This window comes from Geospiza fortis, unplaced genomic scaffold, assembly GCF_000277835.1.
Source record: "Geospiza fortis unplaced genomic scaffold, GeoFor_1.0 scaffold366, whole genome shotgun sequence".
Lineage (NCBI taxonomy): Eukaryota > Metazoa > Chordata > Aves > Passeriformes > Thraupidae > Geospiza > Geospiza fortis.
Genome location: NW_005054342.1, coordinates 3,285,482 through 3,313,025, shown reverse-complemented (window position 1 = coordinate 3,313,025; position 27,544 = coordinate 3,285,482). Strand labels below are relative to the sequence as shown.

Genomic DNA, 27,544 nt, shown 5'->3' with positions numbered 1-27,544 from the left:
TTATGCTGAATTGAAAACAGAAATAAAGATTTAGATTAAGTACACCTGTGAATGTAGACAGCTGTGCTCTGCATATCCATAATACTGAATATAGTTCTGGGATATCTGGAGAGTCAGTGAGGAAAATAGGGCCTGTGTGAAAAAGGAATAGTGTATGCTTGTCAGAACAAATTCACTGTTCCTTTTTCAGGGCTGTGAAGTGTGACACTGCTCCTTGCAAATGACAGGTCTGAAAGATATTGCAGAAATGAAAGCCATAGTATCTTTCTTATGTTACCAATATAATTTTTGATGGAATAAAAGGAAAAGGATCTCATCAAGTAGCAGAAGCTTATGTTTCCCAGCACACATCAGAAAAGAGTTATTCCTGTGGGAAAAAATATTACAGCCCTGCAAGTTTAACATAAATGTAAATCCTAATATATGTACATCTTCAATGTGACTGCATTACTAACCAAAGAAAGGGAAATTGCAATTGTATGGGTGTTCCTAGAACCCGGGACATTTTTCTTATCTAGTCATCTTTCTATACTATGCCTTGCTTTGTGCTGAATATAAGCAAGCATAATAAACTAAAATCAGACACTCCAGAGGACTAAGATGATAATGCAAAGGTTTATATATCAAATCAACAGACCAAATTTTCTTTTCCTCATTTTATTCAGTCTTCCAATATAGTTTGGCCCTCATAGCAACAGAGCAGTGAAGCTATGACTCCATCCCAATCTGTGTGTATGAGTAAAGGAAAGACTTGAGATGAAAGAACACCTGTCCCTGGCAGCTTCTTTTGAGAGAGAGGAACAAGGACACATTGTCTCTAGACACCTGTAGAGCCTTTAGAGATGCACCCAACATAACTCCTCTTTCTTAGGTGTGGCATCCCATTAACTCAAGAGTAAAACAAGCCTGATTTGTTTCCCTTAACTGAATTCTGCTTTGCACAACAGACTTTTTGAAACTTGAACAAATAAATGGGAAATATGTGGAATTTCTATATGTTTTCCGTGAAAGTTAAGAAAATGCCCAAAACTAGAGAGCACCAAAAGAGGTTTTTACTTGAAGAAAATGAGATGTGGCTCTTGGATTATTATTTTTAAGGAGTGGTAATTACTAAATCTGTTATTCTGTTAAACTTACATGGCAAATGTTGTTTTTGTTCATTTACAAGACAAAACCACAAATCTGTTGAAATACATATTTTCATTTTCCATCTTTATATGTTATTTCTGCTGGTCCAAATGTCAAGCTGTGAGAAAAGCTGAACCACATCACATAAGCTACCATGTCTGGGAGAGGTTTGGCAGAGAGCTGTTAACTGCTCCACGGCAGCCTCGCAAGCCAGGCACAGAGAGTGTGAGGCTGCAGCGAGCTGACCGAGGGGAGATCAATGACACCAGCAGTTATCAGAAAAGTTTGTGTCGTGGCTGACTGTGCTAGTCAAAGATTAAGCTTGTCCAAGGTTGGTTATGAAACTATTGACTTTTTCAAATATCCAAAGTATTTTGAGCAGAAGCAAACAGCAGTTAAAACTCTGAACTGCAGAGACCTCAATACTTTTGTTCTGGATTTCTCTGCTTTTCTGTCTAGGCATTTACTTGGTGGCTATGACAGTAACACCTTCAAGCATGCAAAAAGCACTGTGATGATTAAGTTCTTGTGCCTACTTTTGTGTGTATTGTGATGAGTGTATTAGTTGCCTGAGCTACCTGTGCAAGCACAGGGTCATCTTGTTTGGGGAACAATGCATTACCATTGTGAGGAAATTAGTGAACCCTAGGGGCTTAGCTATAAAGTTTCTATGAAGGGAATGAGCATTTCACCTTTCACAGGGCGGCTTGACTTTTCTAGGAAAACCTCATCAATTCAAAGAGCTCACACTTATGTTTTTCAATGAACCTTTTTCTGCTACTGAAATCCTTGCCATGGTATAATGTGTCTGCCTAACTTGTGAAGTAATTAATACATCTTGTTTCTGTTGCTGTAGGGGAAAAGATCTTTAGTTGTTTGCAGATTGATTTCATCAGCTAATCGTCAGTAACTCTGTTTAAAATCATGATGTCATTTAACATTCTCCGTCCTATATTTTATTTTTGTCTTTTTGTATACAGCTTGTATTTAGCTGGCAGATGCCCTAGATTTCTTTCACAGTCTTATTGCTTAGCTCTGTGTTCTCATAAGCCATTTTTAAGAATCCCTATCAATTTGCAGCTCAGGTACAAATGCTCCTTCCTCCTCTTCTGTCCAGCTTGGAAGGCCTGTAATATCTCAATGTCTCTAGGTGATCACTTCCCAGAATTTCCTTTCTATTTGAAGTAAAGTAGTACTACAATCGTATGGAGACATTTTGTGGAGACCAGAGGAAGTCAGATTAAATAAGATTTAAATACGCTGTAGGATAAAGGCCGTAGGATACGTCATGTCCCTGTAAATATTTAAACACATACTTAATGTGAAGATCTTTGTCTTCACAGCATAGTTATCAAAAGACATCATACCTTGAGAAGAAACTTCACAACTGCTGAGAGAGTGCAGTATAACTAGTACCAGAAGAATACCAACCCATTTGTCAGGCAGCTCCATGCCCATCTCCTGGGACAAGGAAAGCAGCAGCTACAACAAACATGGATATAGCAGTGCTCAGGGGCAGGACATGGCCATTCACAAAGCAGCTTTAAACAATACAGAAATCATTATCCAAGCCCCAAAGAGTCATCCTTGGCCAGCACATTTAAATAGTGTAAAAAGTATCATTCCAAGAATAATTGAAGAAAGAATGTTAGGAATTCAAACTAACTTTGCTTTTGGCCTCTGCCACAGAAAACGTGTTGTAAATTGGAGAAACCTAGAGCCTTGAAAAAAATTCAATGTGAAGACAACTAAATCCTAGTAAGAGGACCAGAGTATGACAGATTTTTTGCCTGTGCTGCCAGGTCCACAGCAGCGACACAAGATAGAAGAAATAAAAGAATGCTTCCTTCCTTCTAGTTTCTACCTGATATCAAATAAGTGCTATATCCTCCTCCAGTATAAAGTGGAATGCTGCAAGCACATCCTGATTTACATGACATAGAAGCAGCATTACAGTTACAACAGTACCAATGCTGACTTTCCCAGCTGGTGCCATAGCCAGTGTCTGCTGCTGAGAGCAACTTCTGGTCTGCGGATTTCTTTCTCCATGCTGTGAGCTTGAGGCCAACAAGCAGCCTCAGAAGGGAAGACTAGTCAGAGTCTAATAACCCTGTAGTCCCTGGGACAGGAGGATAAGTGTTTGCTGACAGCATCCCTTGATATCTGTGTGCTTGTGTGTTTGACAGCCAGTGGATTATATTGAATCCATGAGCCTCTCTTGAAGTCATATGTCTGGTTTTTGCTGCACATGCAGATTCCACCTCTAATCTCAGCATTGCCTCAGTCTCACTTCAATTAGCACTAACAACCACTAGACAAAAAGAAGCTGTGTATCAGACTATAAAAACCACTGGTTCTGTGTTATTTAAATTTGAAAAATACATAAACAAGTACATAAAATATTTTGGGGGAAATTATGTGCATATACATAATATATCTATTATATATGCATCATGCACATGTTATCTATGTGATGTAAGATACAAATATATAGTTGCCTGACTGAAAATAGGTCTCCTGTCTTATTGTACCGTATAATGATAGCTGCAAAGACAATGGCATGAAATTAGGGAAACTTAAAATAAGGTGTGGAGAAGAGAATATTAATTTGCTCACTGTAATCCCAGCTTTTCCAGAAAAAAACTTCAAAGGCTCCGAGGTGAAGAGCATCTTGGAGCTCTTATATTTATTTTCTGAATCTCCACCGGAGGGCAGTGCGTCCCGTCTTTTCCCTACGTGTTTGATCACGACCCCTAACTTTCAAGTACCTCTAAAATGCTGTAACTTCTAAGAACTTAAGGCCACACACCCCAAACGCTCATATTCCTAATTTTAATTTTAATTTTAAGGACTACATAACAGAACAGCTTCAGGCCATTCTATCGGGTCCTGTCACTGGTGACCACAGAGAAGAGGTCAGTGCCTGCCCCTCCCCTTGCTCTCGAGAGAAAGGCAAGAGGACCTCGGAACCTCCATGAGGTCTCCTCTCAGAGTCGTCTTCTCCAGGCTGAGCAATGGATGCACGTGTGTGTGTGCAGATGTGTACTTTTAGGGACAGTCAGAGCTAATGTGAATGGCAATATGTCTAGCAATATCTTGAAAGAGATGCATTGAGATTGGAGGGATAAAGAGACACTATAAGCATGCGAAGAAGTGCTAAGATATGATTGCCAAAGATCTTAAGGGTCATTCAGCAAATTTTCATGGTTGTAAGAATAGGAATAATTCTACCCCATGAAATAAATACCTTTATTGACTATGGAAATAAACACTGTCAGTCTTCTGTCTTCCATCATCTCAATTTTATCAGATGAATCAAGTGAAGAACACTTTTTTTGTACTCATTTAGGGGGTTTTAAAAATCTCAAACATATGGACACTTTATGTGAAAGTTTACAGAGAAATTTGCCTTACTCATCAGAACGGGGTGGCATACCAATGCATTCTCCATATACTATGGAATGCAAGATGAAATAGGGAAAGGAAAAAAATACCAGCATGTTGACAATAATAAGGAACTGAGGAAACCAAGTCAGAGGTGTGGTGCTGAAACTTTTTGAGTGAGAAAAAGCCATTGTACTTCATAGAGAGTTTCAAATTGAGAAGATGGACAGACTTTTTTGAGGTAAATAACAGGAAGAGACTTTAGTTTATACATTAACTTATATATTTTCCTTTATTTTCTGGAGCCGTGTGAGTTTTGGGAGATAAGAAAGACCCACAGCCTATTTGAGGGATCCTCAGGAATATTATTTTAACCTGCTGTTACAAGCATGAAAATGGCAAATTCAAAAACAGCTGTCAAGAAGAAGATGGTAACAGCTGTGGGATACCAATATTTTTTTTGTAGTGATTGTCTACAGAGAGATCTACTGACATCTGGATGTCTGAATGCAATCAAAAACCAAAGCAGATATTGCTTAGGAAATGAAGGAGACAGTCACCAGTCATCATGAGTGCTTCCAAACAATAAGATGCTTAGGGCAACACTTGATCAGGTAAGTTACACCTTTTGTGCATGGCAAGCCCACATTTCAAGAGGTTTGAGTCACTCTGTGAGATGTTTGTTCTGTATCTCAATAGTGTTTGTTTGTCTGTTAATCACATTTCTTTCCTTACAGCAGAGGTCTGGAGATTTACTGCTGCTCCCAGCTTTTCTGATGAACAGGCGACATGTTTCTAAAATGAAAGTGGCTGTTTATGAAAAAACTATTTACAGACATTCTCTAACTGCAGATAGCCTAGTGCAGAAACTGACTTCCTGTGTCTCTCTGCAGACACCTAAAGTATTTCTCTGCCCAGCTGCCACAGAAGTTACTTCTTTAATCCTTCTTCCATTTTCTATTTATACTTCGTATAAGTCTGTTGTCCTTTCCCCTTTGATAAAGCTGCTCAGGTACACAGCAGATGAGAAAAACCTTTAAATTTCCTGAGATTTAAGGCACTCGACAAAACACATCTCCATTTTCCTGGTACTTCACCGTACCAAACAACTGCAGTTAAGATTGTGGAACATACTAGGAAAAGCTCCAAAGGACAATTAGCCTGGGAAGCTCTCAGTAGGACAATGGCACTTTTCTTTCTGCAAACTGGGGCATGCCAGAGCCAGGTCATGCAGAAACTGGGGAAAGAGAACCATCAGTGTCCCTGTGCTGAAAATCTCTGCAGAAGAAAAAGTCTGAGTGCAAGACATCATCCTGAGATAAGATAGTCAAGAAGGGAGTTGAGTTATTTATTTATGCTAAAAGCTAGAAAGGTAATCTGTCTGGCAGCTCTGAACTTCATGTTTTATAATTAAAGATGCTTGAGAATCTCCTCATTTGATAACATATTCCAGCTGTTTAGACTTCAAGGAAAAATACTAGAAGACTTGCAACTAAGTCATGAAAGACCAGGAGTTCAGTGGCAGTCCAGACTTCAGTTATGCAGGGTTGTGGTGGTTTTTTTTTGGTCTAATAAAAAAGAAAGCTTAAAAAAGATATTTCAACTAAGCATTATGCTGTACTCTGTTATGCACTACATAATTATACTTTATATGTTCAAGAAGAAAACAATTACTTGCAAAAACTTAATCCAGAATGAAAGTAATCCAAATATATCAAATTTATTAGTATGACTGAAATCTTGCTCTCAGTAACTCCTTTTGAGACTATGAACTGTGGCATAAATGAAGAAAGTACATTTATCCCTAGAAAAGATTCTAGGTTGTTTTTTTTTTTTTCCTCCAGGATGGATTTAATTGCTAAGAACAATAACCAAGTCTTATATCCTAATCATTCTTGTAAGAGTTATTTAATATTAGAATTTTCATTTGGGGCACTTAAAAGAACTGTGACTTTAGATACACCTAAAAATTTTACCAATAAAACTGATTATTTTAATGGACTTTTCCAGGTCATAGCATCTTAAATTAGAATTCGCTTTTTTAGAGGAACTTATCAGGTTATTGAAAAAGATTTTGTTTCCTTTTTTTTCTTTTTTGCAGAAAAGGTACACTAGAGTGTATTTGCCAATGTATTTGTGACAATTCATGCCAGAGAATTGTGTTCTTCCCTAATACAGCTGTGAGCTTTAAAGAGTACACTAGGCTGCTGCCTGAGAAATTAAAAATAAAACCAGCAAAAGTGAATTGCCATCCCTCAAATGCACAAGCAGGTCTGCTGCTAGTCAGCTCCAACAGCAGAAGCCTGTGAGAGAGATAGGTGATGGAAAAAATGAGACCAGAGATGAGACAATATGTCAGAAATGGAATTAATAATTATGTGTTTTGAAGCAAAATGGATGAACTGTTACAGGCATCTGGAGAGATTGGTTGAGGGGTAAGACACAAGTTCATCTTTACCTGATCGTGAGAGATCAGTTGGTTTGGGGGGGGTTGGACATGGTGACCTCCAAGTGGTCTCTTCCAGGTCAGCCATCCTGTGATTCTGTGATCTGTCAAGAGGACTAAATGACAGATGATCAAGCTTGTGCTCCATGCTCCCCTGACTATGCAATGGCCTCTTCCAAGATGGTAGCAGGCTGAATTTCCTGCTAAATCCCTCTGGCAGTGCCCCAGAAGGCAGGGTGGAAGAGGCCAGGCTCCAAGGTGGTTCTGGCAGGGCTTAACTGGGAGTATGAGATGGACCAGAGGGGAGCCAAGGGGCTGTCTTGCTTATGGAGTCCTGCCTCAAACACTGGCATTTCAAGAGAAGGGAGAACAGGCAATTGCATACTATGACTTCCTCTTATTACTCCTCCAGCTTTTGACAGTTTTAATCCTCGAGATCTTCCTGAGCCTGTGGTGGTTTTCCTGTTTAATAACCTACAATGGATTTCTTTTCCATGCTCTTTTCCAGTTTCTCTGGACCAGTGAATCCACAACATTCTTGGCAAAGTGTTTTCTAATTGTACTATGTGTTGTAAGAAGAGATATGAACTTGATCTGATTTTAAGCCTAGATCTCATTAGCTTAATGTGTTGTTCACCAGTTATTGGGCAAAGGCAGTGTAAGTCATCCAAATCAGCTTTTGCAACTTCATTAAGGATTTTGGAGGCCTTTTTCTTACCTACCTTATATTGTCTCTTTTCTGAGATGAGCAGTCCTAAACTACTTGACTTCTAAGATTTTAAATTAATTTCTTAGGGGATACCATGTGCTCTTACCTCGGCCTTTTCTAGTCCTTGTTGATCCTCTCTGTGCCAGAGGCCAGAATTGCAGAGAGTAAACTAGGGATGGGTGAACTGTGGATTTCTATGATGCTGAGCTGATGAATGGACTTACGGATTATCATTCACTGTAGTCACTGACAAGTAACATAATTTAATACACAAAGCTGTGACTGGGTTTCCCTGTGTGCATTACTTCACACTTACCAACACTGAATTTCACACACAAACATTTGTGCTATCCCTGCCATCTTTGGGTAAGCACATACCCTAACCACCACCTTAGAGAAAACACCCTGGTGGGTATCAATGTAGATAACACCGTGGTGGGTATCAATGTAGATAACACCTCATGTTATTATAAACTATTTGAACTGGAAAAAATAACAAAAAGTGATGAGTTGACTTCAGGATAATCTCTGGCCCTCTCATGTATCAGCATATATGAGGCCAAACAGAAAATGAACACAAAATGGAACATAGTCAGTCTAGGGAACATTTGTGAAAGCACAGCATCACAACCTGGTTGAGCAAGGTGATTGTCCTGCTTTTCTCTGTGCTGCTGTGGCCTTACCTTGCAACCTGGGTGCCACAATATAAGAAAAACATGAAGTTCTTAGAGAACATCCAAAGGAACACTACAAAATAGTGAAGTGTGTAGAGGGGAAGCTTTATAAGGAGGAGCTGAAGCCACTTGGTCTGTTCAGCCTGGAGCAGAGGAGACCGGGGAGACCTTATTGCAGTTACAACTTCCTTATGAAGGGAAGCAGACGGGCAGGCACTGATCTCTTCTCTCTGATTACCAGGAATAGGACCCAAGGACTTGGCCTGAAGTTGTGTCAGGTGAGGTTTAGGTTGAATATCAGGAAAATATTCTTTATCCTGAGGGTGTTTAGGCACTGGAACAGGCTCCCCAGGGATATGGTCACAGCACCAGCCTGACAGAGTTCAAGAAGTGTTTGGACAATACTCCTGGGCACATGGTGTGACTCTTAGGGATGGTCCTGTGCAGGGCCACGAGCTAGACTTGATGATCCTTGTAGGTCCTTTCCAACTTGATATATTTTATGATTCCATGACTACTGACTGACTGTCTGTTCCCAGTTTCCTCCAATGCTCTGCTCCAGTCTGGGGGTGGGACAGGCTCAGACTGCTAGGCTCCTTCTGAAATGCATAGAAATTTTAAAAAATATATGTATCGGTGCACCTATTGTATAAGGAGAAGGATTCAAGTTAGCCAACACCTCATTAAAGTATTGATATTTTTAAAATTTGTGTGAAGTGTCTATGACAATGCCAACTTCTAATATATATATCTATCATGTAAAGAAATCTGAAAAAACCTGAAAAAATCCACAATAACAATGAAAAATAGATTAATTTTATTTCATAACTTGGTTTCCTTGCCCTCTTCTATGCTTGGAAGTTTTTCATGCATGGCAGGTAAAAACACGGGAATGAATCTTAAATCATGTACTTTTTTTTTAATTATTATCATTACATTACAAAAAAGTTCAAGCACATTCATAGATTAAATTTATATACTGTAATTAAAAAAGAATACCAAACACAAACTCCCCTCCCAACCCTGAAAACAAACAGAAGCCTTTACATTCTTGTCTTTTCAGTAAAATTACATTAACTACATAGTAATGCTTACAAGTAAGCAAGTTGCCCAGGGCCCATATTCCCCAAATTGAATGTAATATGGACATGACTTCTCAATAACTTCACAAATTGCAATGTATATTTATATGTATATATTTATATATATATATGGATGTCAACTTACACTTACTGATCAAATAGGGTAGAAGCCATTATTCTTATGGTGCTCCAGAAGGATATATTTCCAGGATAAAAGAACAGTATGATGGGCCTCTTTTAATAATAATTTATTCTCTTCCTCTCAAATAGAAACTCTCCAAGACTTCACAGTATATGCCATCGCATATACTGTGAAGGATTGCTGTTAATGGGTGCATTTTTGCATTCCTTTCTCAAGGAACAATCTCACTGACCCAACAAGAGTTCACTAGAAGCTAGTTAGTGAAATGGCATGAAGTGTACTCAAATGAGGCATCCTTCCTGTTCCTTTTTAAACATTTTCAGAAGAGAGATGAAGGGTTATGAAGAGATGCATGGGTTTGGAGAGAATATTTTTAGTCCATTGTGAGCATATTTTTCACTTGAAAAAGGAGGAATTCACCATTTTTCAAAATATAGCAGTTGATGTCCAAAGTGCAAGGTTTCTGCCCTTTTGGCTCTATGTTGTGTCAGTTATAGTTCAGGCACTTTGCAGCATATTTTAGGAGGGACTATGCACTTGAGGACCATGTTCAAGATAAAACAAAGTCTGCATTAGATGTAGGAGAAGTAAAGGCCTTCAATGTAAAAATATCTCCATGTTTAAAAAAGAAAAGGAAAGAGATTTCAGTATAAACTTTAAAAAAATTTCTGCCACAACAAAATGCAGAAAACAATTAAACAGTTGTGATAGTGAGAAAGCTGGAATCATGTAAAAATGAATAGTGAAGGGTAGCTTCCAAGTAAATTGATGGGAGGGTTTAGGTGAGTTACGTATCACTAAGATTTGCCTTGTACTCAGAACATGTGCAGATCAATTAAAACTAGCACTGTGAAATGCCACAAATGAATGTTCACATTGGCCTGTAAACAGTAGTGCTAGGTCCACTCACATTTATTCTGCTCTAAAAACTGACAATACTTTAGCAGAAGATAGGACATTCAAATATCTCACTGTGATTGTTGTGGTTTTCCACCCTCCACTGTGAAGAAATTCCTGGTAATAAGTGGTGGAAAATTGGTTTTAAACCACAAGATACCCAAAGAAAAATGGCAAATTTTAAGGGCCTTGGGCGTTGCCTATTATTTAGGCACAGGAGCTCAGGAATCTGTGCAGCATGAGATGTCTCAACCAACTACCTACAACACTGCAGACGGCTTCCTCCTCAGTGTTGGATGGAGTCGAAACGCAGCAAAAGCATATGGTGTATTTTTGTCTTGCTTGTGAGGGGGTCTTGTCTGGTCTTCTCAGGTGGTTTGCGTCTCTCCTCTGTCAGTGAGAGTCAAATGTAGGTAAAAAGCTGTAAATACTACAGGAAAAACTTCTCTTTTGTCTGTCCCCAGTGCATGTTCTGTAGCAGTTGTCTTTCCAGGCATGCAAGCAGTTGTTGCAATGTCAGAAGAATTAAACATGGCACACAATATGCAAACAAGCTGTAGAAAGATATTTCAGAGGGCTCCAAACACAGGACTGCTCAACCTACCTGCCATAACTTATTTTCGGGATGTTTTATACAACTCCTGTTTTCAAACCTTATTTTCCTCCTTCTTTTCTTCTTTCTTCTTGCCTGCCTGAAAGAAGTCTGTTTCTGACATCTGGCCATCAGAAAAAGCTTTCGTCTGGTTTCTGCTGGCACAGAATGACTCTCCAATCTGTATTTGAATTTTCATTTATCCAGCTGAAAGTCTGGTTTATAATCTACACCATCTCTGTAAGGAAGAAAACATCACTCCCCAGGCACTATGTAAAGCTAAATTCTGCTGAGGGGGATGGTTCTTCTATGTGTAGCCTTTTCACATTGTTGAAAATGACCAGTTGATACTAACCCCATACAAGCAGCATTGGTACTGTAATAGGTTAATGTGGGAAGGTCTGTTACCTTAAATAAACTGCTCCCCACAGTCCTGAGAAATTAATAACTTCAAGAAGTGCAGCTGTATTTGCAAACGTTGTTAGCTTTCCTTTCATTGTATGAGATGTTTTGCTGTATAAGATTGAAATAAATAAATAATATGAGTCAACCTAACCTTTTCAAGTGTCAGTGTGGTTTGACTCTGAAAAGCAGTTGGGGGAGTGTTGTGGTGATTTCACAGTGGCTCTGCATTATGCATTAATGGTGAAATACCATGCTACTTTTATTCTTTCTTTTATAAAAATACAACATCAGAGAAGGAAATATAATCAAAAAGCAAAAACAAACCACATTCTTTGGAAAAACAACTCAGTTACTCCCAAACCAGCTTTGATGTATGCTCTACTTCATGTACAGTAATGTTTCACATTCACCGAGAATTGCAAGTCTTTGGTTAACTATAGTACAACCTGAGAGTAACCGTTCTAAACCTATCCCTTGGTCTTATGCAGCAAGGCTATTTCCAGGCTAACCCTGCTTGATTTGCTTCAGTGCCTTCTTGAATAAATTCAATTCCTTTAGCACTTCCGTGACCAGAAAATCCTGAAATGCAATTTAAGTACAGCTTGAGTTCTGTCACTGGAGCAAGGTATTTTGAGCATGGCCTTTCAAAAGGAAATATTTTCTGTGTCAACTCATTAGTTTCACAGATGTCTTTCTTCTGAGAATATCTAAAGCTAAAAAACACTTTCCTGCCTTTGCAAATTGATCCTTACTCCCTCTAACCCATCCATAGGTCCGCTTGACATCGATCTGGCTGACATGGTCCTGCCAGAGAATAAACTTTCCCTTCTGTTTTCCAAGCTGTCGCTGAGCGGTACCTTAGGGCGAAACAATTGCATGAATTTCTGGTAAAATTCTTTTGATGCAAAATAATAAATGAAGGGATCTATGCAATTGTTGAAGCAACTGAGGCACAAGGTGAGCTTGTAGGCAGGGTACAAACTGTGGTTGTAAAATAGGCGGCTGATCATATGTGCAAGTAGGATGAAGTTATTGGGGGCAAAGCAAGTGACGAAGGACAGAAGGACAATTGTCGCCAGGTATATGGATCTAGTCTTTTGCTTATTGCCATATCTGCTTGATGTCTGAATTAGCTTCCTAATGATACCAATGTAGCATCCAACTGTTACAACAAAAGGGATCAGAAACAGCACAACAAATAAAGTGAGGAGAAAGGCTACCCAAGCTGCAAAGTTGGGCAGCATATTCCATTTAAGGACATCAAAACAGGTTATAATCCCTAATTCTTTCACTTCATAGGTCAGGTCTGTAGTTTCTAGTGGGTAGAAGGCTAGTAGCAAGGCAAACCACATAGCTAGGCAGGCAGCCAAGGCATATCTTTTTCTTCTCCACTTGATCAACTTCAAGGGGTGTACCACACCCATGTACCGCTCCATGCTGATAAAGGTCATGGTCAGTATGGAAGAATACATGTTGGAATAGAACATCACTGTCACAAGGCTGCAAAGAGTCTTGCCAAATGTCCAGTGATTGCTTTGGAGGTGATAATAAATCTGGAAGGGGAAACATAAGGCCAGCATAAGGTCCGTGATGCTTAAGTTGATCATGAAAATAACAGAAGGTGTTTTGGGTTTGATGTGCCAACAGAGCACCCAAAGGGAGAACAAATTGCCAGGGATGCTGACCAGAGCCACCACTGTATACACAATTGGGAGAGTGATGGAGACTGTTTTATTCTGGAGCATTGATAGTGTCAAATCGTCCAGGTGGGATTCGTTTTTAACCATTTTTCATAAGTGGCTTGTTGATCCCTGTAAGCCAGCTGGGTCATATCATGAACACTTGGCTTGAAAACCTAGAGGAGAAATGTCAAGTGAGAAAAACAATATGTCAAAGCAGAAATTTAGGACATGAATCATGTATTAATCAACTAAAAAAATTCTTTAGTTTGACAGATTTTCCTTGAATGCACTCAATCCATTAAAATTACTTCCTGAAAAGTCTTGCCTCCCTTCAAATCACCATAATGTTTTACCAATCTGACTTCTTCCTATCTTGGAGCAGCTACCTCTCCCTGGTGAATGGTTTTCTGATACTTAGAATCACAGAATCATTAAACTTGACAAAGACATCCAAGATCATGGCATCTTTGAGCAAACATCACCATGTCAGCTGATTATGAAGAACCCCTGGGTTCTTCTCCACTGGGCAGCTTCCCAGCCACTCTGCCCCAAGCTTGTAGTGCTGTGTGGGGTTCTTGTGACCCAAGGGCAGGACTTGGCATTTTGCCTTATTGAACCTCACACCATTGACCTTGGCCCATCAATCCCTCTCACTCTGTAGTCTATTCATTATCACATCTCCTATATTACTGTAACATAAGGAAAATCACATATCACAAGTTGACATTCAATTTATGTCTGCGTGAGAACACTAGTCCATAGATTGTCTGTGAGCTAAATGCATTGCATCTACTCTAGATGTCATAACCTTGATTTCTGTAGTGCACAGTATCTTCTGACATTTTTTCCCCACAACTAAACTGTGATCCATTTCAAATTAGGTGTGGATTTTAATTTTTTTTTTGCTTTTTTTTCAATTTAGGGAAAGGAAAACATGCATTCAATGACTCTTGCTATATTTATAATATAAAAAGAATATAAGGAAAGAAACATGAGAACCAGGGACAGATTGCAATTGCTTGGACTGGTTTACAGGCCGGAGAAGCACTCTTCTATCAAGAAAAAAAAAAACTATTGAGCTTCAGTTTCTGCAAAATATGTTAGTTAAAAATGTTCTGTTTGCAGCTGTCTTATTCTGTAATTCTGCAAGATTACTTTCAGTTTTGCAGTCTGCAAAGCAGACCCATGCTTTCACTGTCTGCTTTTCATAGATCTTTCTTGGCAGATGCAATAGCTCATGGTTTAGTGTATTTATTTTAAGCAGCATGGAAGCATTCAGCAGCTGCAGGACAGAACTCACACCTCAATGTGTGTGCTTGCTTTCCTTAAGCTGTGAGTACAGGGGGGCAATTTCACAAAAGTACAACATTGAAAAAGTGAAGAAATGGCAACAAATGCCCAAAAAGGCAGAGGATAGATTTACAGTAGCTTCTGCAAAGAGTTATAATAAGGGCTGAAGAGGTGCCAGGCCAAGTCAGCTGATAACTATGGGCACATCTCTACTACTTAATTACAGGCAGAATGGGTTCAGGCACACTCCTGCTTGTGGACTCTCATCACCTGCATGGTTTATTCCAAGCATCTTGTTGCAAGACGGCCCTGCTGTAGGAGGTTAGATTAAAAAACATGTTGGTGTCACTTAACCTGATATCTTGTTTAAAAAGAGCTTTAGTTTGTGTGCTCATAGGCCATGAGCAATGCAACCAGTCAGTCCTCAAAGAGCTCATCCCACATTGCTGAGAAACTCTATAGTTTCTGGAAATAATAATTCTGACAAAAAACTGTACTTTCTGAGAGAGGCTTTTACTGAAAAACTTGTTTTCTGAACCATTGATGATTCCTGGGACCTGGCAAATGTGAAGTCTCTACTGGAGGCTGCAGTGCAGTAAAGAGATAATCAACTGAGAAAAACCCGACTGCAGATCCAGAAAAAGGTACAGCTACAGCAGCAAGCAGCTCAGTGGGGGCTTATTAAAGTTCTTTCTTGATCTGATATATTTGACAATAGTGTTTTAAATGTCAGCTAAAAATATTTAGAAGTGGTGAGAGTCAGTATCAAGAAAGTTGTATTGATTAATGTTGCTTCCAGCTGAGTTGTTGGAATCCTAGATAAAGGAACAAGAAAATAGGAATTTCAACGAAATCAGAGATGGACATATATCATGCACATGACACAGAGCAAGCATGTTTCAGGTAGTGAAGTGATCATCATATGGGCACAATTGCAAAAAGCCCTTTGAGCCAAATCTGTTGCAAATGAAATTCAAATCTTATCAGGGGAGATCTATCAAGATTGAAACCAATTCTTCATTTTTCAGGCTAACTTGAAAAAGCACTCACTGTCACATAACTCTGGGAAAAAAGCCTTAATGCTCTCTATTTCAATCCATCTGTCTGTGACTTAGCATAGCAAATGTTTATTAAGTCTGTTGCCTCAAAAATCCTGCTCAAGTAGCACCCCTTTGTGGCTAAAAACTCTATACTTCTCAAAACAAACAGAAAATTGTTGTCTATATCAGAGTTACCACAGAGCTCTAATAATATAGAGCAAGTGAAAGATATTTGCTTTCACAGGCCCCTAGAAGCTATTCCTATAGAAATTACAGGTACTTGGGAAAGTAGGAATATAGGTAAAAATTTCCATTATATCTATCACACTGGTCATAAAGCTATCTAATATGTCTCACATTTTGGTTTGTTTTAATCTCAAATGTATTTTCTTCTGTACTTGCTTTTTTCTGAGAGAGCATCTTGATAAGAAGGAGATAAGAAATGCATGCCTAGATGCTGCCAAATGCAAAACAGTGTCAGCATTCACAGCCTGACTAAAGGTGAATTTTATGCACTCATGGAACGCTACTGTCAGTAAAACAGAAGTGCCTCCAAATGCAGGCACATTTTGAATTGGAGTTGAAAGACACCAGACTTACTGATTATGTGCCTGACAAGAGCTTTCCAAAGAGGGTAGGTCTCCTTGACATCGTTTTTGGTAATGAAGATGTCCATCGCAATGAGCAGAAGAATGATGGGTGGTTCCTTTAGAGTCTTCTGCAGGGGAGAAGGGGGCATGCAAAGCACACAAGACTGATGTTGCATGTCATTCGTGAGGGCAGATAGCCTCCTCAGGAAATGTGGATACAGAAAAACCTCCTAATTTCATCTTTCCTTTTGCCAGATTCTCTGACACTAATCCTGAATTCCTTGTCAGGAAAGCCTGGACTAGAAGAAATTCCTGCTCTAATTCACCCTTACTTGTGATGATTTGCTTTTTAAATGCCCAGGTGTGTGGGGTTTGGCTGGAATGGAGCCAATTTTCTTCACAGTGGCTTGTATGAGACTATTTTTTGGATTTGTGCTAAACACAGAGTTGACAATAGAGAGATATTTTTGTTATTGCTGTGCAGTGCTTACACAGAGCCACCACACTGCTTTTTGTAGCGCCATGCTGGCAAGGAGGTTGGGGATACACGAGAGGCTGGGAGGAGACACAGACAGACAGGTAGCCCAAACGGACCAAAGGGATATTCCATTACCTGTATATAAAGTAGAGGGAAGGAGGAGGAAGGGGGGACCATTTGCAGTGATGGTGATTGTCTTCCCAAGTAACCCTTTCATGTGATGGGGCCCTGCTTTTCTGGAGATGGCTGAACACCTGTCAGCCCATGGGAAACAGCAAATTAATTCCTTGTTTTACTTTGTTTGTGTGCATGGCTTTTGTTTTTCTTATTAAATTGTCTTTTTCTCAACCCACAATTTTTCTTCCTTTTACCCTTTCAAATCTCTCCCCAACCTGCCTAGTGGGGGAGGTGAGCAAGTGACTGTGTGGGGTTTGGCTGCTGGCTAGACTGAAACTACAACAGCAGGTTAAGCTTCTGGAACCACAATGTACCACTCCCATTCCTGCGTCTGTTGGGGTTTAGTTAACACTGTGTTTACATTTTCATCAGGTTCAGGGTAACTGTGTCCTTCCCCCACTGCACCCCCAGTCTCTCTGTCTCTCTAGTGGTTTAATTTGTAAATGTAATACATCGAGAGAGAAAAGAATCCCTCTTTAGAGGTTTAAAATTAGACTCCTCTTACATTTTATGAGCTTTTTCCATCCAACTTCAGCTTTACAACAGAATTCAAATCAGTGAAGCTTGCACGGATTTTAAAACATACACCCTAAGCTATTGTTTCGTATGCATAATTTTTCAAAATATAGTTCTGTTACATAAATTTCCCTGTTAGAAATACATGCTTTTTCTTTAATTTTGGGAGACCTGTATTTAAAATACGACAGACCAATGGACATACTGAAACAAAAAGTAAATAAGGATTCTTCAAGTGACATGATCCAGTCTTAGAGACATTTATATCAGTCCTCAAGCTTGTGACATAGAAGGAGAAATGTTAAGCTTTTCTGCTTGCCTGATTTCTGAAACATTTAGTAGATGGATGTATATTAGTCTCATATTAAGTACTAAGCCTCTGGAGTAATGCTCACTAAATCCATGTAGGATTTTTTTTGCTACTGTTTGTACTCACTGGCTCGTGGCACTCTGCACAAAAAACTCACTTGGAAATTCAATGGCATCATGTTTTCATCTAAGCTGCAACCATAAGCTACGGTGACAGCTGCTTAATGCTTTTCCGATAGGAAGGAGGATTTCATTCCCTTCAATTGACAAAAGATGATAAATAAAACATTTAAGGGTTTACTGAAAATCAAACAGTAAAAAAATCACAAGATATGTGTTGCTTCTTTGCTGTGGAAGAAGAACAGTAGAGATGTCTCTATTTTTAGAGAACTGCTAAATTAAGCTGATGTGATTTCTCTCTTACATCTATTATCTTCCTGTTCTCAGCATCAAGCACACCTGTGAAAAAGACTGAAAAGCCCTTGAGTGAAGTCAAAATGAAAATTGCCGATTTATAAAAAGATTGAGATTTTCTTTCTGATTTGAGAGAGAAAAATAACTCTTAAAATATATCCCGCAGCAGAAAGCCTTTCAAAACTTACTGTGTTTCATAATTTTTGGTTCACTACCTGTCAAAGCACTATTGCATAGGGGAAAAGAGTTCTTATTTCATAAATTCTTTGATATTGTTACACTTTTAGAAAGACACCCTTCTAGCTGAAGAATATAGGATTGCATGTTTCAGATTACAAGTAAAACAAGCTGAAATGCAATTTCAACTCAATTGCAAATAGATTTAGAATGAAGTAAGGTGAAAGCACAGATTTTATTGCAAGCACTTAGAAAAACCCTATTAATAGTTTTTCACAAATGCAAGTGTAGCTGAAGAATGTATTTTGTTTTTTCTCAAAAGACTGCTTTTAGTATATTTTAATTTTACATTATTTTTTGCTTACTCAGTTTGATTACAAAGCAGTAACAAGAGCTAAAGGGTTAGGATAGTTTATGTCTACCTAATGGTAGATAAAACTAGAGACAGCTTGGGGGTTCTCCGTAAGTCGTGCTCCTGCTGGGTTTTCAACCCCTCCTGGACTGTGTGAATTACTACTGAGATGAGTAAAAGCCCATAAAACAAATGCTTAATTTCTATTGTAGACTGAGTGTGAGGAGAAGAAGGAGTCAGGAAGGTAAAGAGCCAAGAGTTGGTTGGTTGTCTTGAGCTATGGGAAAAGTGACAAACACTTTGATATTTAAATAAAGTAAGGGGTTTTAATATGAAGAACAAGAAGTGCCCTTTTGTAACACATCTCAATTACAGTTCCTAAAGCATCATTCATGCGATTCAGAGAAACACTTCTGCAAATGTTCAAGTTCACCAAACTGAGCAATGTAAATGAGTCCATCGCTGTCTGAATGTTTCCTAAACAGAACATGGGCCTTACCGAAAGGGGCTGCAGGTTTTGTACTGATGGTTCTTTCTCACCCTTGCAATAAACTTTCATGCAAATTTTAGCTGGCAGTGTTACATCTCTACATCTCTAAAAGCCAAGAGTTTGGTTCACTCAGTGAAGATGTGAACCTAAGTCTTCTAAGAAATTTCTTTGTATTTGGGCTTCCTTGTTCTTTTAGCTGATTTGCCTTCCTATTGTTCTATTCTGAGTATCATTATCACAAAGGTCAGAAACCGTTGCCAAGCCTTAGTTATGTTATCACAAAGGCAGTATTTGATGTTTTAGCTTACCTTCTTTTGGGAAATGGCACTTCTACCCTCTGTGCGCTTGTATGTGCAAGCATTACTGAGCAGAGAAAAAAAATCTGAAGGCGTCGAACTAGCTATGATATTCCTGACCTTCCATGCCATTTAGCTTTTAAAAAACCCTGTTCTTTATTTCTTATTTTTCACTAAAGATCACTCAGATAAAGGACATAAGTAAACCATTTGTATACCTTCACTGCAAAAGCTGGCATATATTTTACAATGAAAAAGTTAAGCTATACTCATTATGTTAATCAAAAACTCTTTCAGACACAAATGTCAGTCTTTATCTTAGTACACACAGTCAAAGTAAACCCTATGGTGGTTATAGCTCTGACCTCAAACCATCAGGGCAAGGTGAAACAAGAGTGTCTTCTCTCCACAAGGATTTCACATTGAGAGGTAAAAAACCCGCTCTTTTTTCAGCAAGAAAATATAGAAACATTACCAGCTTTCATGTAGTAGAGGGGTGCATACATGTTAGAGCTTGTTAGCTGTATCATTCTAGAGAAAAACTGCTTTATTCAAAAGTGAGTAAAAATAATGTTGTCATTTCTGCCTACTAGGGAGTGCTTCTGTTCTCCAGCCTGACAGAGTAAAAGCAGGCGCTTTCCAAGATGGAACAAAAAATTTCTTACCGTGAAATTTAAAAAATACAGATGAGAGGCAAAGAAACTCCACAAGCAAATACTGCACTGAATCTTCAGAATTAGCTTAGTAGTAAAATTAAATGTACATATCTACTTTCAAATTTCCTGTGTCTGTCCTGGACTATGCAGTTTTGCTGATAGTTGAATTTTAGTTCACTTGAACCTTCATCTTTTTTAAGTATAAATCAGTAAGGTCAGGATTCTCTGCTGGAGTTAGCAACATTCACCCTGATTTAGGTGAGATTTGCATAAACACAGCCACTGTCATCTGTGTCTATGAGCCGGTTCAGAGCGAAACTCATCAGGTTCTTGGAAATAGTAAGTCTGTGGGCCAGTATTGACAAAAACCTCTCAGCATCTGAAGTATGATTTTACAGTTCAAGTGCTACTTAGATTACAAAATAAATCAGTGTGCAGTTTTCTTTACCAGTGCACAAGTCAGCCTATAAAAATGTTGTGCACAAAACCTTAGGTCATTTGAAACCCAAGTTGTGTAGCTACTGATAAATTTTGTAGGGTGGTTTAAATTTCAGTAAAAGTAAGTATCCTAAACAAGATTTGAAGAGGTTCCAACTTTTTGGCTAATACCTAAAATATTATATATATGTTGATCTTTCCTACATAAGCAGATTTTTAAGCTTAATTTTTTGAAGACAGATATTTAAAAAAATATTAGCAAAGCTAAGGCAACAGAATAGTTCAACATATCAGCTCAAGAATTTATTTTGTAGGACATAGAGCCCTCTGTGATCACTGCCCATATGCACACTTGTATTTCCCAACAGCACAAGGTAGCTTTCCTCTGGGTGAAATAATGCTATCTTGCACAGGGAGGAAGAGCCATGCAAGCAGTTCCTGAAACTGCTGATTCCTGGCAAGAAACCTTCACTTAAACGCGCCACAGTGTTTATCAGATGGTGCAGGGCCATGAACAATCAACTTGTAAACTTCCTTTAACTCCCCTGGCAGACATCCTGCACAGTGTGGAGTTATCCTGTGCCAGAGGGCACTCCTGCAGGTACCTTGGCCTTGACTTATGGCAAGATGAAGACACATGTTTTTATACAACTTTAATGAAATTGCCTGATCTAGTTGAACTTTTAATAACACATGAACTGGTTTCCTTTATAACTTTAAGTTTTAAATATTGTCTGTATCCAGGATTGACAGACAATGGCTTCTGGTCATCAACTACTTCCCTCTACAAGTAATTGCCTCACATAGCTGTTGTGAGAGTCAGAGGAAAAAGTGTAATCAATTATTTCCCTTCCGACCTCAAATTCCAGGAAAAGAATGTAACAGTTTATTGGCACAAGGCAGTTGTGGTAGAAAATATGACAGATTCCTAACAGAGAATCCCTCAATCCTCAGAAACTTGGTGGTCTTACACTGAATCTGTGTGCTCCAACTGGCATTTTGCAGCAAACAAATATATATAAGCATACACACATAAAAGCACATATGCTTTTATGCTATACACATATATGTGTACATATATTCTGTTTGAAATCTCTACTTTCTATCTTTTCACCTGTCTTTTCTGTGAAGTTCTCTTCAAGTGTTTCTTCTCCTGATCAGTCCACAAAGGAATTGAGGTGAGTTGCTGTGTGCTCTTGAAGATTATCTTTAGAGATAAAAATTAAAAAAAAAAAAAAAGAACCTCAGATTATGTTTTTTTTTTTTTCATATTTGCAGTAAGGATATGACAGCCTGTAGCTGTTAAATGATTTAGCTTATGATTGAGCCCATAAACAGGACAGGCCGTGAATTTTTGCAGGAGTACCTGAAAGGATAATTTCATGTGGTATTTGGGAAATGTTTTGGGCAAACAATGTAGAGTAATTCGAACAGCCATATAACATATTCGGGCCTGAAATTGTAAGTAATATTTGTAGGGGTGTATCAAATAACTTGTTTGAGAGTGTAAGCTGCCTTCAGATGTGCCTTTTTCCACTGCTTCCACTAGTTGGTCTCAGTAGATTAATCTTTCTACTCCCTGAATAAATAGATGTATCCCAAAAAGCGTGTACTGGATCCATAACAACTGGTGACTGGTAAAAACGCAGGATGAATTGTTGTTCCTCCTATTAATTAAGATCTATATGAATAGGCAAAAGTCTTTCCACAGTAGGATGTGGGTATAGGTGGCCTTTCCTGCCTGGTCTTTGCTACAGCTATGGATTTATCATCCATAGAAATCTAAGTATCTATTTTAGGGTGAGTTGGAAAGTGTTTACTGTACTGGGCAGATCTCCAGTGACTGCAGTATTTGCATACGTAGTCACTTCACAGTAAATGCAGGTGTTTGAAGCTGATTCCAGCCTGTTTTAAACATCCTGTTGATTCAGATCCTGATTTCCTGGACTCCCACAGTTGCCTGGAATCTGTCAGAATCTGAGCTAGTTCACTAAAACATAATTGACTCCTTTCACACTTGGATCATCCAGCTGCACTTTTAAATGACCAGGTCAGCTTTTGTGTGAAAATAAATTGACACAAAATAGGATCAAATGCATTGTTTTACCTATATCCATCTTCTTCCACCTGTGTGTCAAAGCCTACAGTCAGTTTTACATGATCATAAGGACTCAGAATAAAAATTATTTTGTCTTCTTCTGTTCCTGCTGCAGTACTTGCCCAGCACATATCATTCAGCCCGTACTGGCAGACCATGGAATGGACTGACCACTGCTCTCCCCCCAGGTGTCTTCTGCAACGTTCTGGCAGTGAACCCCTACAGACTGGGTGTTCTCCTGATTTTCATGTCAGTTTGGAGTAATTCTCCCATCAGTGCTAGTGAAAACAGTCTTGGCTGAAAAATACGAGAGCAGTTTAGCTCTATTGGAGCTAAACTGATGTGCACTGTGCAGCTTCTTGCATATCTTATTCTCTGCTCCCGAAAGGGTAATAGGAGCTAGATATACAGAAAGAATGAGCCTCGCTTCCTGTCAACTGCACATCTTACTGGAAGGCTTTGATACAAAAACAGGCTGCTGGAGGCACTTTGGTATGACTGGAACTGATATTGCATTCAGCCATTCTCCTGTACCTCTTGTCCATACCCACTGAAAATAGGTGACTGCATATATTTCAGGAGGAGAGGTGTGCCTGGGCTGACAAAGGGCTAGGAGGCAGAAATGTAGGCAATCCAAGGCAGTGGGAAACGTGAGCTCATTCCCTAGGACTTTGGACAATGCTTCCTTTCCAGCTTGGCCTGAAGGGACTGGTAGTTGGGGCACACCTCAGGTCATCTCCATGAGGAACCTTGCACTGTTGAAACTCTTTCCTTTGCCCAGTTTCTTTTACTGCTTATCGTCACAGATCAAAATGTGAACCCTGAATTGTACTACTGAGCTACAGATGAGCTGTATTTTTCTGGAGGGATGTTCAGTTGCTGGTGTATATGGTCACATATAAGTGGTTGTGGTCCTCTGCTAGAGAAAGTTTCTTCATTTTTTAAACAAAATATCATCACCATTCAATAGTATTCAAGCTATAGTCATGGCTGATTCTGCCTTTTAATTATGATGATATCATCTCTGGGGGCCCAATGGCATGACCAGGAAGCATTTCTCTCAGGAGTAGGCCTGTAGGTCTGGTATTCATGCAGCTCACAGAGAAGTCTGAGGCAGCTCTGTGTGTAGTATGCACAGCACCTCGGACTTCTTTGCTTCATAGGAAGAAGCAAGATCATTCTTTTTCAGCTTGTGCAAGATCACTTTGTTCACATGTGGAAAGAACTGAAAATTGGCTTCTCTGCAAAAACTCACAGCTTATGTTGAGTATCAATAACTGCAGCTGTGCTGCTTGTGGCCGGCACAGGGCACAACATGGACTCACAAGTGCCTGAAGAGTGCAGAGCTCATCTGCCCGAAGGCAAAGTGCACAGGTAACAGGAACCTCAGAAACAACAGACTACAGGAGCAGATATGACCTAGTTTTAAAAGCAGCATCATATATGCACAAAAGGAGGAGCAAAGAGTCAACATAATTATTACTTTCTTTGTGACTTAACACTTTTTTTCTTGACTTCTCCTCAGCTTGGCAATCTGATACCAGTTAGAGATATGACTGGTAACTTACAAGAAGCAGAGATTATAAAATGGGGGGAAAAAAAAGGAAAAAGGATTTCTGAGAAAAGCTTCACCTTTAGTCCAGTATCTTTGTGACCACACTAATACAAATAGCTACAACAGGAATAGCAGCCTGAAACAACATCTGCCTCACTCCTCTTGATATCCTTGAGTACAGGTGAGACGGGAAGTCAAAGTTCAGCTTTTCAGCTGAACCTGACTCCAAGTGCCATGGTACTCAGGGTTTGGTCTTCTCTCCCATCCTCTCTGCACTTAGTTATCTTCAATGCATAAATAAGAGAGAAATTGGATTCTATCCTTGTCTAACATACTCGTTTTGCTTGGAGAAGCATGTAAGTGCCCTAACTATAGTCAGATATATGCTGATACATTATTATAATGAATGCTACCTAGGAAATAATCACAGGCAGCAGTCAAGTGTTCTGCAGCTGGTTTGTGTGGGGAGCCAGTCCAGGTCTCGCAGGCTGACACCTCAGCACCCTGGTGTTATCAGCCACTCCTCCCAGTTCTGTATCACCATCAGACTCCTCTCAGTTCTGTATCACCATCAGACTCCTCCCAGTTCTGTATCACCATTAAACACCCCAGCTAGACTCTGCTCTAAGGCAATTTTGATGACTGGTACAGTTATGCTTCAATAAGATACATATAACACTAGAGCACTAGGAGAGAGTTCTTTGGAGACAAAATTTGGGCTGTTAAGAACCCTAGAGATCTCTAAGTGATGTGCTCTGAAATACTACCACATTCCTGAACTTTCAGTGTGTAACTTGACAGCAGATACATAGAAAAATGATATAAATGCACTCAAGAATAAAGGAAATGTTTGGTGCAGATGGTACCATCAAGAAAATATGGTTTGACCTAAACTAAAATAGGGAAATTTTCTGTTACTGAAAATTAATGTTATAGCTTTTAAACTAAAAATTAGAGAGAGCCAAGTGGCACAGAAAAGTGTACAGTTCAGGATGGCACATATTTAGTGGTGGGAATGTTATTAAATGCCCTGCAATCTTAGTAAAAAGGACAGGAAAAGGTGTTAATAAAGTCCAGGAAGGAACCCGACAAACAGTTGCTACGTGTCAAGTGTGTGAAGCACATCACATAAAACAGTGAGCCACAAAAAAACCCAGATACATAAAAAAACAGTTAAATGAAAAGTGTAAAAATGCTGAGGCTGATTGCCCTGGTTTTCATCTGGGAATCTGACCTAATTTAGGCATCTGAGAAGTCTGATGACAGAAAGTGATTGTTAGGAATGGTATGGCCAAGGCACACACTGATACAGCCCTGCCAAAATGGTCCATGCTGCTTCAGGATTGTTACACAAGACAGAATTTCCATGGGCTGAAGGCTGTGACTGGAGGACTGCATCATTAATCCCATGATGAGGATGGTAAATGTGGTAGTGATGTGCTTGGGATAGAAAAATCAGCTGTGAGAACAAACAATATGGAAATAACAAAACCTTTCAAGTATCCCTAACCAAACTAGGAAAACGCACTCTGGCAATGTGTGTCTTCAGGCACATCAAACATGATTCCTTGTGGAAATCAGCTGCTCAAGACCCAGTGAGGAGGTCCTCACAAGATGAGGATTAGCACCTTTCAGCTCAGGCCTTGGCCATCCTGAGTGTCCACAGCAGCAGGAGCACTCACCTGGGGTCTTCCCTTCCCAATCAAGGCACCAAAGAGCTTTGGCCTGTAGACTATTGCAGATAAATTTCTACAGCTTGAACTCTTTCACTGAGAATTTTTAGCAAATGGCAATCTTGAAACCTGTACTCTCATGAGGGCTTCCCTATCAAAAGGTTTTGGTTCTCTTTTTCACTCTGTTGTGGTGCCGCAGATTGTGAAGGAGAATTGCTGCTGGAAGCTCCTTTGCTGGCAGACACCTGATGCTTTGGCAGTGGCTGAGGTGTGATCCCAGCCATCACAGCAGCCACCTTCTCTTTGGAAACTCCAAGGATGCCCTCAGCTACGTGGGAGTAGAGACAGGATAGGCCTTTTGAAAACGCAGCCTGCTCCCCAGCTCACAGTGAAGAAACATCAGCACCAACTACTTTCTCACTTCTCTTTCTGAGAACAGTAGAGGTTATCTATTTTTTACTATTGCTTATTTCCCAGCTCTGTTTTGGGACTCATTGCTCATGCTTGCTCTTGAGCAGTTCAGGGGCTCAGAGCCTTCATGGGGTTTTCCCACCGAGCTGCCAAGACTCCATGTTCTCCCCAGCCCTGCTGAAATCCCTTGGGACCTTGGCTCACTTTCTGCATGTGCACATGGCATCCAGCCAGCATCTCTGTGTGGCACCGACTCAGCAGAGGGGAGCCTGGTGGGGCATGCCAGATGAAGTCACCCGTGCTTGTGACAGCCACTGAGCAGTACAGCCTGTGGCAGGGTTTAATGTGGTTTGGCAAGCAAATGAAGAAAAATGCCAGTGTTTTGAAGCTTTTTCAGGGAACTGAAAGAAACAGACCTGAGTCCTTTTTATTTCAACATCTGAGAAAGACTTTTATAAAAACCTAAAGGCAATACTTTTCAGGAGAGCAAATTTCCTTTCTTTGTGTGTTTCTCTCTCTTACATTGCCTTATTGTCATACAAATATATAGAGAAAGAGAGAGAAAGAAAAGGAAAGGAGTTTTAAGCTTTAAAATAAATCAATTTTCTTGAGGATCGTGGTTTGATAAAGGCTGTGCATTAAATTTTCATAAAAGAGCCTGGAAAGACAAAATAAATTCTCAGAATCCCTTCTAGCCCCATCCCTCCATCTGCCCATGCAGGTGAGCAAATCATAGTGCCAACATACTAAAGATAAGAGTGCAGTGATAAAAGATGTTTCACCACACGCTGTGGGGAAAGTTTTTGACAAGTTGGGCCTAGTTTCTCAGTGTAGGTTCCTCTTTCCATTCTCCGAAATTGTTTTTAAAAAATTGCACACACAAAAAACCAACTTTCAAAAGCAGTTTCCTCAGCTCAGCCCTCCCTTCACTCCCACACCATCTCTACAGATGCTTCTTAGATGTACTATTAACTACATATAAAAGTTACTTGTGTTTGTACTGCGTAGGTTGATAATTTTTAGAGCATTCTGTTACAGCATGATGCAAACTAACCTACACAAAACCCTCAAGGCTTGTCTTTTAGTTTTGTTTACCTGTTTCTTTAAGGTTAAAGAAATCCCTTTACCAAGACCAGCAGAAAGAGAAGACCTAGCTGTTCACCAGCTCAAACTTATCCTTTCTTTTTAAAGGTTATACAATCACAACAGGAAATATTTTGAAATGGTCACATCAATCACAAGACAGAGTACTTTTTAGTCTGAACAAGTGTTTACATAAGTCCCCTATTTTTAGGTCGCATCACATGCCAACTCCTTGCCATTCCCATTTGTATTAATACTAGTTTTTTCTGGGTTTTTTTTCCCCCATTTCTTTACACACCTGATGCAAAGCAATATTTGGACAATATGCTGATTTTGCCTTAAGTCCTCAGAAGGCATCCA

At 39.5% G+C, this 27,544-nt stretch overlaps 1 protein-coding gene across 1 annotated transcript in view; it reads right to left on the bottom strand.

The window, feature by feature from the left end:
• Positions 1–12,001: 12,001 nt before the first annotated feature.
• P2RY8 (P2Y receptor family member 8) overlaps positions 12,002–27,544 on the bottom strand; it is a 30,629-nt gene continuing 15,086 nt past the window's right edge. Inside the window, exon 3 of the mRNA XM_005422687.3 lies at positions 12,002–13,314. Coding sequence (XP_005422744.1) covers positions 12,173–13,246 — 1,074 coding nt within the window. The 5' untranslated portion in view covers positions 13,247–13,314 and the 3' untranslated portion in view covers positions 12,002–12,172. The remainder of the gene's footprint in view (positions 13,315–27,544) is intronic.